This window comes from Trichechus manatus, unplaced genomic scaffold (genome assembly GCF_000243295.1).
Source record: "Trichechus manatus latirostris isolate Lorelei unplaced genomic scaffold, TriManLat1.0 scaffold00088, whole genome shotgun sequence".
Taxonomy (NCBI): domain Eukaryota; kingdom Metazoa; phylum Chordata; class Mammalia; order Sirenia; family Trichechidae; genus Trichechus; species Trichechus manatus.
The window spans coordinates 7667106-7682913 of record NW_004444024.1 but is presented as its reverse complement, the minus strand read 5'-3'; the positions used below and the strand labels follow the sequence as shown (position 1 = coordinate 7682913).

Genomic DNA, 15808 nt, shown 5'->3' with positions numbered 1-15808 from the left:
AATTTTACCCTTATCTTTCTAAGTTTGAAGCAGTCTACCATTACTTGGTATCGTCTTGCCTTCCTCTCCATTAGAAGGTTCTATACCTACGCCGTTTATTCCCTCTTTCATTGTTTTGATGTTGTTGTCATCCATCGATTGACTGCTCTGATTCCCTGTTGTATTTCTTTTGGTTTTGGATAGTCCTCGAGCTTGGCTGAGTTCTTTATCTCTTCATTTGATGTTTTAGGGTTTCAGAATTGTTGTATTCTCTGTTTGGCTTAGTTTTTCGGATCTTTGCTGTGGAGGGTCGGCGTGGTGCTTCTGCCTAGAGTGCCATTTTGTTGGAACTCCTTGATTTATTTTTGTGACTTCCCTATCTGGGTTGATACCTGGTTGCTCTGTCCTATGTTCTAGTCTTGGGTTGTTATCTGATGTTTTTGATTTTCTAACCAGAGGACTCCCTTTAGTATTTCTTGTAATTTTGGTTTGGTTTTTGCAAATTTCCTAAACTTCTGCTTATCTGGAAATGCCCCAGTTTCACCATCATATTTGAGAGACAGTTGCTGGATATATAATTCTTGACTGGCAGTTTTTTTCCTTCAAAGGCTTTATATTTGTCGTCCCATTGCCTTCCTGCCTGCATGGTTTCTGCTGAGTTGTCCTAGCTTAGTCTTACTGACTTTCCTTTGTAGATGAGTTTTCGTTTATCCCTAGCCACTGTTAAAATTATGTCTTTATTTTTGGTTTTGGCAAGTTTGATTATAATATGTCTTGGTGACTTTCTTTTGGGGTCTACCTTGTGTGGGGTTTAATGAGCATCTTGGATAGATATCTTCTCATTTTTCACGATATCAGGTAAGTTTTCTGCCAACAAATCTTCAACAATTCTGTCTGTATTTTCTGTTATCCCTCCCTATTCTCATACATCATACTCCAGTCACTTGTAGGTTATTCCTCTTGATAGAGGACCACATAATTCTTATGGTTTCTTCATTGTTTAAAATTCTTTTATGTGCTTTTTCCTCAAATTAGTTGGTGTTATTTGCTTTATCTTCAGTCTCACTAATTTTGACTTCCATTGCCTCATTTTTGTGCCTATGACTTTCTATTGAATTGTCTAATTCTGAAATTTTGTTGTTAATCTGCTGTATTTCTGTTTCCTATCTCTCTGTGGATTGTTGCAGCCTGTTAAATTTGTCCTTGTGGTCTTCTATAATCTTCTTAACTTCCTCTATTGCTTTGTCTGTATTTTCCTTGGCTTTTTATGCATTGTGCCTAATCTCCTTCCTGATCTCTTGGAGAGTTCTGTATATTAATCTTTTATATTCTACCTCCGGTAATTCCAAGAAGTTCTCTTCCTCCAGAAGATTTCTTGATTCTTTGTTTTCGGAGCTTGCTGAAGCCATCATGGTCTATCTCTTTATGTTATTTGATATTGACTGTTGTCTCCAAGCCATCAATAAGTTATTAAATTTATTTATGTTTTCTTACTGTGTCCTAGCTTCTTGTTTTGTTTTGTTTTGATATGCCCAAATAGGCTGCTTGAAGCTCTAACGTCCTGTCACCAGGTGGTTAGATCTGTTGCTGGGTATGTGAGCCCAGGAGTCCGTTTACTCTTCTTGTATGGATTCAGCTCAGGTGTCCAGATAGTCAGTCACCGAGTTGTGTGGTACAGGCTCTCACCTACAGTACTAGCAGGCAGGGGTGATTGGAGTAGCCACAGGTATCTGGCTGCAGTAGGGGGTCATGCGCTGAGCAAGGCAGGGGGCTGACGGCTGCCCCTGAGTGTCTGGAAAGAAAGCATGTCCCTGTCCCCTAGAGTGCATAAGGGGGTGGGTTTTGCAGCCAGACTGTGGGCACCTGGTGCTGTTGGTTGTAAGGACTGGGGGACACCACTTATTCTTGCACCCATGTCATGCATGGCTAGGTGGCGTGGGTGGAGCCATGCCAGTCCTCAGGCTTCTGATGTGGGTAGGTGAGGATCCTGCTTAATGGGCAGAGCAGTGTCAAATGTTACGAACCTATCACTCCACCATATAGCTGAAACTGTTGAAGTAAGAACTTCAGGTATATACCCTGTTGTACTGTGCTAATGAGGGCCTATGCTTTTGAAGTGGGCCCACACAGGTCTATGCAGGGGTGAAAGGCATTCAAAATCCATGGACCCCTTATGCCTGTGTGTAGGCAAAGGATCTGTGTCTGCCTTGAGTTCCCGGCTTAGGGGAGCTGGCAGATTATTTTTTCCTATTTGTTCATTTATTCCCTCTCCAAGGCAGGAGAATGGCTCAGGACTCGTGATGGGTCCTTCTTCGGCCCAGGGTTAGCAGCAGTCACTGAAGCCTGCCCAGGACTCGTACAGAACAGGGAGGGAGCAGGTGAACGGAAGAGAAGTTCTTCCCAAACGGGGTGTTTTTTGATCTGCACAGTAGGTTAAGCACACGTACTTATCTTTTGCCAATTGAGCGCCACTTTTCACTGGCTCTGGAGGCCTGAGCAGACTCTCTGGTGCTCGGCCTCACCTGACATGGAAAATGCATCCCGAATGCCACTGCTCGCTTTACTGAGCACGCCAGCTGATCCGGCCCACAGGGCGCTGGCTCCTGCTGGGTCAGGTCTGGCAACTCCTCGCTGCTTCTGAGCTGTCTCTCCCTCCCCCTGCCACTCATTCTAATTCCTCAGCTTTTCCTTTGACATTCAGGGCAGCTAGATTGTCATATGTAATTGATTCACTTGTTTTTTCGGGTCTTTGTTGTAAGAGGGACTACCAGAAGTGTCTGACTACTCTGCCATCTTTGCCCCGCTTCGGGTTTCCTTTATCTTAATTATCACCTGATAAATCAGCTTATGATTTAATCTTAGCAGTATCCAAACGTTTATTTAGCAAATGTTTAATGCCTACTTTGTGCCAATCATGGTTGTTGTAGAAAATTAAAATAGTAAAGAGTTAAATGAAGAGTTCTTGTAATCCACTCCTAAGACAGTGTCAACGTTTCATGTATATCAGTCCAGACTTTTCCCAAGTCTATATAAGCATGTGTAGATTATAAGTGTGTGTATTAACATAAATGGAATCATAGTATACTTTGTTGTTCTGCTTCCTGTTCTTTTCACTCAAGAGTATAATAGGCTCATCTTTCCATGTCATTATATAAAGATACTAATATATTTGGTCTTACTCATGCTGTATTATTTTGTATTTTTCATTTGCATGCATCCCTGCTTCCTTTTTCCTTTCCTAATTTTTGCTGGATCATTTTTTTTCTTTGCTTGTTTTTTCTTCCAGGGGTTTGAAAGTTCTGTACCCTGATTCTAACCTATACAAGTGAGAGACAGTAGTAGAGCACAGTGGTTAAGAGGGCTGTAGTGCCACAATGCTGTGGTTCAAATCTTGACCCCACCATTTGCAGACTTTGCGACCTTAGACGATTTACTGAATACTTCCGTGCCTCAGTTTGTTCCCCATAAGTTAAACTGGGATGCTAATCATACCTACTTCTGCCTCATAAGATTATTATAAGAATTATTGAATATATGTAAAGTGCATAAAATACTGACTGGCTGATTCATAGTAAACATTTGATAAATGTTAGCTAATATTAGTTAATAGTATTAATACCCTTATATTTTTTAAAAAAAATATTGAATTTGTATTTATCACTCTGCATAAAAAATTAAATAGAATCTATGATTACCTCTCTAGCTCCAAGATCAAGTTTTAATGTACTTTATTTATTTGATCATCTCATAATGTTTAAATAATTTGAAATTTTAGTTTCAGTTTATTATGTTTTTATAATATGCCTCTTATTTGAGAATTCTTTATTAACATATGCACAAAAATCTTTATAACTACATTATCAAAATTATTTAGCTGGGATTTGCCCACTACTTTTGTTTTTGTACCATAGTAGCCCTTTTAAAATTTCTTACTCTAATTCATTTCTATTTGACTGGAACACATTCTCTATTCATTGGTTTTTAGAACAAGTATGTAGGTAGTATATGCACTGAGACCTTGCTTGTCTGAAACTGTCTTTCTTTTGCTCTCATACATAAATGGAATTCTTTCAGAACTCTGTAAATATTGCTATGCTGTCTTTTATTGTATAATAAATATTGCAGTCAAGATGTCCATTGTCAGTCCTGTTGTCTTTCCTTTGTAGGTAGCTTATTTTTTCTGGCTCAAGGGTATAAAATTTTCTTTTTCTTTTTAGAATTCAGAAATTTCACCAGGATATGTCTAGGTATGTGTTTTCTTTCAATATTCTTGCTGACCTTCAGTGGGACTTTGAAGTCTGAACTCTGTTTTTAGCTCAGGACTTTTTTTTCTTCATTATTCCTTTGATTGTCACTTCTTCCATCCACTCCAGTCTCTCATACTGGAACTTTCAATATGTGAATATTGGATTTCCTGAATCTATTTTATCTTTATCTTTTCTCTCAATTTCCATTTGTTTTTCCACTCTATATTCTGAGTAAATTCCTCTTCCATGTGCTCTTTTAGTTTACCATTTCAGTATTCATCATTCATTGTTTCATCATGGTTCATTCTACTACTCATCCACTCTATTGAGTTTAATTTCATTATTTTTTTTCCAAGTGTGCACCTTTTTTAGTAGCAGTTGCTTTTGCTTTATCATGCAGTATCTTTTCAGATCTCTTCTTAAATCTCACTGAGGTTACTGATTAGAATTTTTTTAAAGTTTTCTGTGCTTTCTTGCCTTTTATCTTACTGAGGTCTGCTTGGTCTTCTTCTCAGCTCCTGATTATCCTTATAACACCTAGTAGTTTTCTGTTGTTTTTGCATACTTATAATTGAAAGTCTAGACTAAATTGGTAGTTGGTGTAGGCTTCCCCAGCAGTTGTAGGTCAATGTTTGATTTCCCTAGTGGGCTTCACTCTGTCCCTGCCCTTCTTCTGCATCACACGAAGGGAAAATGGGGGTTTTTAGTGATAGAGCCCCACTTCATATGGCATGTAAGGGAGGCTACCTACTCTGTGTGGGGTTTGGGTAGAGTTCCCAAATCTTTTGGTATTTTACTGCTTGGAAGCTGGTTCTGGGTAAACAGTCCAGAAAATGGCAGTTTGGCCAAATTGCTTTCCTTTGAGGTCCTGTTTGGTTGGTGGTCTCCCCTCCAGCCGTTCCATCACTACTGGTCTTTTGTGTATTAACCTCACTATCAAATTTCATTTCCACTTCTGCTAGTTTATCAGAGAGTTAAGAAAGTTTCAAATGCTCCCTTTTTTTTAGGAAAAGAATTCAAATGAATGTTGCTTAATCCAGAGTAGGTTTCCCTTTGCTGTTCCCATTTATTTATGCATTCAACAAGTATTTATTGAATAGCTTGCTTGTGCCAGGAAGTATTCCAGGTACTGAGCATTGACAGATGAGCAGTACAGTCTCTACTATCATGGAGCTTACATGTTAACAGAAAGACTAAACCAGGCTATTAAGAACCTTGAAACCATTTGTTTACATGTTTTTAATAAAGAACGAGTATTTTTTTTCTTAATTAGAACTTTATTCTGCCAGTGAATAATACATTAATGGAAGTAAACTCATGCAGAAATTACATAAAAGAAATAGAAAATGTACAAAGATCAAAAGGAAAATCTGTATGTGCTTAGTAAATTACAATAGTTTAGCATGTTACCTGGATTATTTAGGTATAGACTGTTCACTGAAGTTAAATATTCCAAGTATTGTGAGGCCAAAGAAGCCAAGATAGAGGAAGGAGCATACTGTGTATCTGTGGGCAAAGAAGAAACAAAACCTTTTTTCCTTCTACATGAGAATTGACCTTTGGTTAACTTTCTAGGTCTGTTTCCTGGAAACCTGATGAAGGTAGTATGTCAGCTATGTTACTAGGCAACACTGCTATGGTAAAGTGATCCCTGAACTAATCTAAATTGCATCTGGAGGAACTGTAAATGAATTATAATTACCTGATGCAGACAGACACCGTAGCTTTGGGCTTCCTCGAGTGCAGTGATTCTTGTACCTGGCATATCCCTTGTGGGGACCCTGGAAGCCATTCTATAAAGTTGTTACAAGAGATAATGGCACCTATGGGGCATGAGGCTTCTAAGCTAGGATGGTCCCCACACCTGCCTGATGTGGATCTTGTCTCTTTGCACCTGAGCTGTCATTTGTGGGATTAAAGAAGATAGCTACCAGACAGCCATGTGGATTGCTGAATGGACTGCTGCAAGGACTCCCACAGAAGAGGAGCATGACACTGCACTGCCTGCAAGCTGTGTGGCTTGTCCTGTATCCTTAGTAAATCTGGTCCCAGGTGTGGGCTGTGATAGTCTTTGATTCTGAATGTTTGTTGAGCCTAATGGGCACTGCAGTGTTTTTAATCAGGCCTTGGGATCCTGGACATACATTTTCCTCCACATCCACTAACAGTCCTTTATTTCTCTTAGAGATAATTTTTATGGTATAAATATGCTTGTTCCCCTGTTATATTGGTCATGTTTCTGGGCTTTTGGTCTTCCTGAATTCTCAATTTCTAGGTTTCATAAGCAAATTATGCATTATTATTATTTCGCATTTCTTTTCTACAGAGTTGACCCCTTATTTGGAATGTGTGAAAAATTTTTACAGGAAGTGGACTTTTTTCAGAGGTAAGCATTCCATCTTTCATCACTCTTCCGGCTTATCAAATCTTAGTTATGCAGGGACATAACACATACAGGGGAACAAGAGTGACTAGAAACTAGAATTCCTTGTTTCACCCATGCAGCCAAGTGATCATGTTGTGGCAGTGTGTCCTAACTTGGGCATTTTCTTTAATAGTGTATAAACTTCTGTAAAGGTAGAGCTTCTTACCTATATGTACAACAGAATAATAAAAACATCAGGAATCATTTGGACTCAGCACTCAGCTGGGCCATAAAAAAAGACAAGTATTCTGTGGGAAAACTCATAAACTCTCAGTTCCTTTTGGAGGAAAATCACTACTTGTCTGTTCGTCTCACCATTGTTCTTAAACTTGCGTATTTCTCCATAATCTACAAAGAATTGTTCCGTAATGCTGTACATAATGTTTACTTTATAGCAGAGATAATGTCTTCTCAGAGTTCTCTATGAAGCAAATAAATGAAAACAGATAGAGAGTAGATGAATGGAGGCTTAGTGAAGAAGTGAGGGTCAAGGTGGTAACCAGAGCTGTGGTGTGCTGGTAATGTATTGGGAAGAGGACACTGATAGGATTGTAAAGCACTTGATTAAGTCTGATATTTCATTTCTTTCACCCCTTGTTCTACTCCCGTGAACTTTACCAAACCTGAGGTTTATATGACTCTACACTTACCATTCTGTTTTCATTTGGGTAGTGATAACTAGTAAACCAGTTGCCACAAAGTTAACTCTGACTCACGGCGAACCCATATGTGTCAGAGTAGAACTGTGCTCTGTAGAGTTTTCAGTGGCTGATTTTTTGGAAGTAGATATCCAGGACTTCTTCTAAGGTGACTCTGGGTAGACCTGAACGGCCAGCGTTTTGGTTAGCTGCCAAGGGCGTTGACCATTTTGTACCACCCATAGCATCCAATAAGGCTGGGCTGCAATACCACCCTTCACCAGCAGGTGCTGCTCTCTAACAAATGGTCCACTATAGGTTGGTTCTTTAAGATACTGGTTTAGAATCTGGACTTAGTTCATGCCTTACTTTTGGTTTTAGGTTCTTTAATGTAAGAAAGTCTGTTTTTGTACAGTTAGGTGAGGATTCTTTTTTTTGGAAAGGTGGCAGCTCTGAAGTGCCAAAGTTTCTCATTTGTTGTTAATTAGAACTGCATGCATATTCTTTCTTAATTTAGCCCCTGAGTCCCTGTACAAATATCACCTCCTCAGTGAAATATTTTTTGACTGTCCCCTGTATAAGACAGAAGCACTGTGGAATCAGTCAAAGCTGAGAATAAGTTACTTGACTTCTCTGGGCCTCAGTGCAACATCAGTTGTCTCTGAATCTCAGTGTTTCTATCGCTTGAATGTAAGCTCCACGAAGACAGGCATTTTTCTTTCTTTTGCCCACTGTTATGTCCTCAGTGCCTAGAATAGTTCTTGGCACTTGGTAGGTGCTAAATATATATTTGTTTGATTAATTAATTAAATCCATAATATGAAAACAATTCTAACAGTACACAAGGTTGCTGGAAGGATTAAATAAGATAATATAAAATACTTAAGAGTATGCCTGGTACATAATGGGTATTCAGTAAATGGCGGCTCTTATGATCATGCCAGCAAGGTGTAATTATCTAGGTACATGTCTGTCTCAATCATGAACCATGAGCTCCTCCCAGTTCATCACTTTTCCTACCTCACAGCTTGGCAGACATTTGGGGCTTAGCCTTTGATGAATGAATGCATAGTCAGTTTTTTCCATTTGTTCTTCCAGGTGTTTCATTGCTGACTTGCCCCACCTACAGGATAGCTTTGTGGACAAACTTCTTGACCTTATGCCCCGACTCATGACATCCAAACCTGCAGAAGTGGTCAAAATTCTACAGACGATGCTACGGCAGAGTACCTTCCTGCACCTCCCCCTTCCAGAGCAGGTCAGGATCGATGCTGCTTCCAGCCAAATCTGTCTAGACAATCAAAGCAGCTCAACTTGATGGTCATCTTTGAACTAGTGCAGCACCTGGGCAAGGGCCCTTCCTGCGACTGGCTCCCACATGCCAGCCCATTAGATAAGGACATAGTAGGGCAAGGATCATGTTTTGTTGCCCAAGGATGACCTGACTTTAGAATCATCATATTTCTTCTTTTTTACAGATCCACAAAGCCTCAGCCACCATCATTGAGCCAGCGGGAGAGTCAGACAACCCTTTGCGATTTACATCTGGGTTGGTGGTGGCCCTGGATGTTGATGCAACCCTGGAACATGTGCAGGATCCTCAGAGCACTGTGAAGATCCAGGTCTGTAAGGTTTAGGTCCCCATGGAGCTTCTAGAGCTGACCTTGTATTGAAGCATTTAATTTTAACACCCCTATAATGTCTATCTGAGGGACAGAAACTGGAGAGGGAGAAGAGATGAACTTCTCTGGAAAAGGGCCTGGGTTTGAATCCCAGCTCACCTGTTGAGTGTGGTCTGGAGCAAGTTACTTTAAACTATGAGTCCCAGATTCTACAACTGACAAATAGGAATATAATTGACATTTTATTGAGATGATGGCCCTCAGTAAGGGTTTGTTAAATGATAGGGTCCTTCCTGTTTTCATAATGCAAGGTTAAGACTTGGTCTTTTCAGGACTGTGAGCAAACTGTAATAATCAAGTTCTTTTCAGGCTGTGTGGGCCAGCTGGTACACAAAATTTATGAATGGGAAATAGCAATCACTGGGAAATATTTTTTCCCAAGTTAGATAGATACATTATAGACATATGAGAGATGCCTAATCAATTCAGTCTGCCAGTAAGCCCCAAAAGAGTACTATCCATTCATTCATTCTTCCTTCCATCTGTCCTTTCATCCATCCATGCAGTCATGTTTACTCTATTGTACTGTGCTAAATGCTGAGGTTACCAAGGTAAATACATTACAGTTCCTGCCCTTTGGATGTTCACAGTGTCACTGAGAGACAGACAGATGAACAGGCAATTATAAAGCATTGAGAGGTGCAGTAATGAGGCATGCACAGGTAAGTTAAGAGTACGAAGGAGAGGTACTCAATTTGGAGAGTGGAATGGGGGCTGAGAAAAAGAAAAGCTTTGTGGATATGCTGGGCTGTGAATGGGGTCTGAAGGGATGAATGAGAGCAAAAGAAAAGGAGAAAAGTGGTGTTCTAGGCAGAAGGGGTGTGAGTAAATGCAGGGATGCAAGCACTGGCAACAAATACAATCGGAGGACAGAAAAATAGTCTAGAGCATTCAAGGAAGACTTCCTGGGGAGGCAAGGATGAATCAGACCCTGAAGATGGCAAATTTTTGCTATGGTCACAGTAGAGGCAATAGCCTCTAGCCTTCCCTCAGGAATTAGAAATCGTGAGACCTACAGAAAACTAATTCTGAGGTAGCTGTGAAGGTGTCCTGCAAATTTTTCTTTACATTATTGGGTTGCCACCCTAGCTGCGCTTTAAAATTACCTGGAAAGCATTAAAAACTACTGATGCACAGGTGATGCCTACACCAGTGAAATCAGAATCCTGAGAATGGGGCCCAGGGGTGTCACTATTTTTAAGAGCTCATAGGTGATTCTAATGTGCAGCCAGAATTGAGAACCACAGTTTCCCATTGTTCCTGGAGAGTTCATTGACCAACAGAGAATAAATGAGATTGCCGGCAGATTATTTAAGGGTCATTTGCTCAACTCTATCTGAAAAATCCCCTCCAGAGTACCTCAAGTACATGCATGGCCAAATTTGGATACCTGTAAGGAAGGGAATATGGGAAATTCACTGCCCCATTGTGGGATAGCTCTGTGGTTAGAAAGTGTAGTCTAGTCCAGCCACCACTCCCTGAATATGTCCTGTGTTCTCGCCACTGTTTTAGGTGCTAGGGATAAGGTAGTAAACAAGACTAAGAGATTACGTGCAGATTGCATTCTTCATTAAAATAATGTATATCCATTCTTTAAAGTAGACCCTCCAGGAACTCCATTTAATAACACTTTTGTTAGAATTCAGGTTACTGTATTAATCTGATGATAAGGGAAGGCCCATTTTTTAGTTGTTCTGAAATTCAGAATATAATTCATACTGGCCATATTCTTCCCCTGACCTAAGTTGGCCACAGGCTTTGTAAGCTCCATTCTCAGGAGTACTGAGGAAAGAAGGAAGGCTTCCAACAACCATTTCAGAGAGGAGTCAAGGCTTTTCACCAAGAGCAGTTTTGCGAAGAACTCTGGGAGATTCTGCTTCCTTTTTCATTTTCATTTCCATGCTCTTTACTGTCTCTCTCTCTTTTTAATGAAGCACCAGGGTACTTGTCTTTCAAGATAGTAGGGATCAGGAAGCTGGGACACCTGCATCTTTCTGCTCTGGCAGGAGCATAGAGCCTGGAGATTAGAGTAGGGAGTAGCAGCTTTAAAGAATAAGGGTAGAATTAAGGTGAGGCCCTAAGATCTGAGGAGGAATGAAAGAAGATTATGAGGCAGGTGGGCTGAGACATGCCTCCCAGAGTTTCAAAGTTGAAAAATTTCTGTGTGGTTCCCTGACTCTGCCCTTATCAGCATATATATATTCCATGTCTGGTTTTAGAATAAGCTTCATTTGTTCACTTGGTTCATTTGTACACTGTGCAGTATAAAAGGCCCTCTACACAGGTGTGAGTCCCCCTGGCATGCTGAGGAAAGAACTCCCTAGCAGTTTGAGATCTGGAGAACTGGCGATGATTTTAGCAGACTCTTCATTGAGCACTGTCTCTGTAGCAAGAGACAGATAAACATCTTCCTAGATGCTTGTAATCTGGTGAAGAGAATACATGGATGAAATAACTCTTACTGCATGGTGGTTGGTGATGGACACTGGGCCAAGGTATCATTCAGAGCCAGGGGAGGAGGGGAGGCATCCTGATGGCGGTGCTTGAGGTGGCTTTTCACAGTCAGAATTAGCGTTCTTACCTGTGTTTGTACTTACTGGAGACACTTTACTTTTATCACTCATTCACCATGACTCAGGGAACATTTAACAAACACTGCTTTGTCCTGGGGCAGGGGATGTAGAGATGTCTACAGTGTTGCCCTCCCCTCAAGGAACAGTCTTTTATGAAGGCTAGTGTCATCTTTGTTTTCCTCCTGTTTTTGTGTTCACAACAAATGTCACCAGCAATTTTATTCAAAGCTCAGGGCTCTTCCTCCCTCTTTTTCTCATTTCTCTCACCTCTTAGGTCTTATATCCAGATGGCCAGGCTCAGATGATCCACCCCAAGCCGGCAGACTTCCGGAATCCTGGGCCAGGACGGCATCGGCTCATCACTCAGGTGTACCTCTCCCACACTGCCTGGACAGGTAGGAGGCAGTCGGCCAGGGTAGGCAGGAAAATGTGCTCCTGGGAATCATACTCAACCTTAGGCATTTGATTTTCTGCAGTTCGAAAAGTACATGGTTGAGCCAAGTCTGCCGAGGATTGAACTTGATTTCTTAAGGAGCTTGTAAGCTCCTTAACTGGGTACATTTGGACTAATTTGCTACACTGCTTTGATTGCATGAGGAACAAGGTTCTGTAAGAAGTTATACAGGAGAATTGTGGTGGTGATTTCATGAGGGCATACATATGTTAAAACCTATCAAATTGTATCTTTAAATATGTGCAGTTTATTGAATGTTAATTATTTAACAAGAAAGTTATTTAAAAAAAGATGAACAGTGTTATGAAAGAAAATGGCAGAAAAATGGGTGATTAACAAGTATAATAAGTTCATTTTAAAAAAGAAGCTATATGGGAGATAAAACAGAGTGGAGTCTTATGGAAAGAGCCCTGGGCAAGACACCAGGAGATTATTTTCTTGTCCTGACTCTGCCATTGACTTGCTGTGTTACCTTGGACAAGTCACTGTCCCTCTCTGAGTCTGTTTCCTCACCTTGAAAATGAAAATGACAATCTCGGTCTACAGGCAGTTGTGAGGATTACTGTGTCTGGAAACAACTGTTTTGTATTTCTTACTGAAACTTTAAAATCTCTCTTTGTGTATGAACAGTTCAGTTCATTCCTCTTACTGCCCTTCCCTCCCACACAAGCTGGTTTGCACGGTCATGCAGAGTCAGATGATCTGTTCATGCCTCGCCCTCCCCACTCAGTGATGGAGTATTTAATCTAATCCTTAGACCAACTTTGTGGTGAGAATCAGTATTCTCTTCTTCATTGTACAGATGCACATATGGAGGCTCACAGAGCTGATCAGTGGTGGCACTGAGGCTGGCATGCAGGTCTCCCATCTTCCAAATCCCTTGTTTTTTCACTATGCCATGCTCCCTGCTGGCCTGGGGACACTGGAGTGAAATGTATTCTCATTCTAGTGGCATCTTCTCTCTCCTAATCCAAGAGATGGTGCTTGGTATTGGAAGGGAGCTCCTCCAGTCCCTCAGCAGCTCTTGGCCATGGGCCTCTTCTCTTGGAGGCTGGATGCTGGCATATAGAAAGCTTTGAGTCACATAGACCAGGTTTCAAATTCCCCCTCCCTTGCTGAGTGAGCTTGAGAAAGTTATTTTGTCTCTCTGTCTCATTTTCCTTATCTGTAAAATGGGAATAAGAACATATAACTCATAGGAGATACAGTCTTCTAGTCATGATGAATAGGTTGCACAATTTGTCCCAGATGATCTTTTGTCTCTTTCTCCCACCAGCCCCTCCTTCTTGCTTTCTCTCCCCTCCCCCTTCCTCCTATGGCAGTGGCTTGAATTGGCCTTCTCACCACATGCCAATAAGGGAAGGCAAAATGACCAGGTGGTGTGAAGTCCTACATCAGTTCCCTCTGCCCTTATCAGGGTTTGGCTCCTTGAAAGTGCTGTGAGAGCCAGGGCAAGAACTGTGGTGGTGGCTGGGGATTGGCAACAGCTGTCTGGGACAGAAGAGGAGAGTGTGGTGGGAAAGCTGATCCTGGTGGCTGCCCTGACTCCACCCTGAGTGGGAGATTCATCTGGAACCTGGTACTGGTTCTGGTTTCATTACAGATACACATGGCTGGTGAATGATGCTGCTGAGGCTGGCGCTCAGATCTCTCACTGAGCTCTGGGATTGGCTAGGTTGCTCTGGGATTGGCTGCCAGTGAGCCTTGCCCTCCCTGGAGGACAGCAATCCAGTTTCTGCTCTGATCCCTAGGGCAAAGTCTGGACGTGACCTGGAAGAAGTTAGGGAGGCATTGAGAAGTCCTGAGACCTCTCCCCTTGGTAATTTAGATCCATCCAGCCCTATTCCTGCTCTCTGATCTCCTCAGCCTTGGGCTCATCTTTAAGAAGGACATCCCAAGCACACAGTGCCTGGCTTTTGTACTTGTCCTTCTGAAATCCCACTCCCCCCACTTCTTCTTTATAGAAGCCACGTGGTTAATAGAAAGATTAATGGCTTCAGCTTATGAACTGGGCTGAAATTCTTGCTCTAGCATTTGAGTCACTGGTGTGAGTCTGGGCAGTCACTAGAACCTGAGTCACAGGACTTGTTTGGAGATTGTGACGTCTGTCTTTCACGGCACAGCAGGATGAGAGCTCATGTGGTTGCATGCTTGGCACAGAGCAGGTGTTCTCCTCCAGAGCCTTCCTGGGTTCCTGCCTTTGCCCCCACAGCACTTCTTACAGACTCAATTAGAGCATTTACTGCACTCCATTGCAACTGTCTGTTTATCCTCAACCAAAAGGTCAGCAACTTGAGGAGAGTCTGTTTTCTCTCCTAGGGCCTATCACATGGAGACACTAGTTCAGTATTGTAATGAAATAACAAAAGGTTTTCTGACGTGATATTAGGTCCCTAAAACGTATTCCTGTCCATTAGTGAGAAGTTTTTGGCAGAACCATTTCCTAACTGAAGGCTTCTCCTCCACTAAGAAGGCTGAGTCTGTGGTGCACGCAGCCCTAAGGCTTGAGGTTAACTGCACAGGAAGTGCACAGCTGTCTGGGCACAAAAATCAGCCGTATGCCCCTTGTGACCCTCTGTCTTGAAGTTGAAAGGGCTCTGTGGATGAAGAGTTTTTAGCTCGCTCTCTGATTATCTTAGCCCCTGTGGCTCTGAGCTGCAGGGAACCCACAGAAGCCAGAGAAGGAGGTGGCAGAGAAGCATCACATCTGAAGGCTCAGGATCAGCCTCACAGGATTCAGGCTGGAAAAGTGTTTTTGTTTGGTGAGGGTGAAGGGAGGGATGTGGACAGATGAAGAAACATTCTTGAAACCCTACTGCATCCATCTTTGATGTTGCTCTTACTTGATATTTCATCCCAGTTCTTAGCAGCTGCCTAGTCATAGAGGATTTCTTTTGTCTTTTTTCTAGAACCATGCCAGGTGGAAGTGAGGCTGCTGCTGGCCTACAACTCCAATGCACGCATTCCAAAATCCCCTTGGATTGAGGGTGGTGAGGTGTCACCACAGGTGGAAACCAGCATCGAGGGCACCATCCCCTTCAGCAAGCCTGTCAAAGTTTACATAATGCCCAAGCCTGCAAGGCGCTGAGTCACAGGCAGCCTTTACAGCCATGGCCGAGAAGGCCGTTCTTCAGAGTCAGAATGAGCCAGAAGCCTGGAGCACCTCACCTGGAAATGGCGTACAGGCATAAGGAACACGTGACCCTTACCGTCTCATCTGGTGTAAAACACAGAGTAAATTATTTTCATTAAAAAAACAAAAATCTTCAAGTCTACTTTTTTTTTTTTTTTAAACAATAAAACTGAAAAAACACGAAGTTGTTTCAGTTCCTAGTCCTTAAAGTAAATTTGTGTGGCTATCGGGTCAGCATTTATACCACATGTTTACATTCCTCAGGTGTGAGACACAAAGATTGGATTTTTCAGCCACCTCCAAAGAACTGGTTATTTGAGCCATAATCTTGTTTCTTAAAGAGATAGTCTGTTTGCCAGGGCCAACTCCAAGGCAGCTTTAACAGCTGTACTTTTTCACCATCAGGAGTTCCTGAGTGACCTTAGACATCTCTTATCTTGCTGAGAGGCTCCTTCCCTAGCACAGGCAATAGCCGGATCAAGGACTGACTGAAGAGCTGGCAAATGAATCATTTTCATCTCTGAGGAAATTCTTGTTCTTCCCTGCCGTTATCCTTAGAACCTCTATAGCTTTAAAAAATAGAGTCCATATTTTGGAAAAGAGGTCAGGATTATGGGAAAGAAGAATCCAGTGTAAGAAAAAAAAAATTTTCCCATAACATCTCTGATGACTTCAGT

At 41.8% G+C, this 15808-nt stretch overlaps 1 protein-coding gene across 4 annotated transcripts in view; it reads left to right on the top strand.

The window, feature by feature from the left end:
• INTS4 (integrator complex subunit 4) overlaps window positions 1–15312 on the top strand; it is a 109391-nt gene extending 94079 nt beyond the window's left edge. For 2 of the 4 annotated variants that reach the window (XM_023736591.1, XM_023736592.1), the window contains 5 exons: window positions 6553–6612; window positions 8388–8547; window positions 8768–8911; window positions 11819–11939; window positions 14908–15254. In XM_023736591.1, the coding sequence (XP_023592359.1) occupies window positions 6553–6612; window positions 8388–8547; window positions 8768–8911; window positions 11819–11939; window positions 14908–15086 (664 nt within the window). In that variant the 3' untranslated portion in view covers window positions 15087–15254. The other 2 variants (XM_004381997.1, XM_023736593.1) reach the window with 2 other exon arrangements.
• Window positions 15313–15808: the final 496 nt, after the last annotated feature.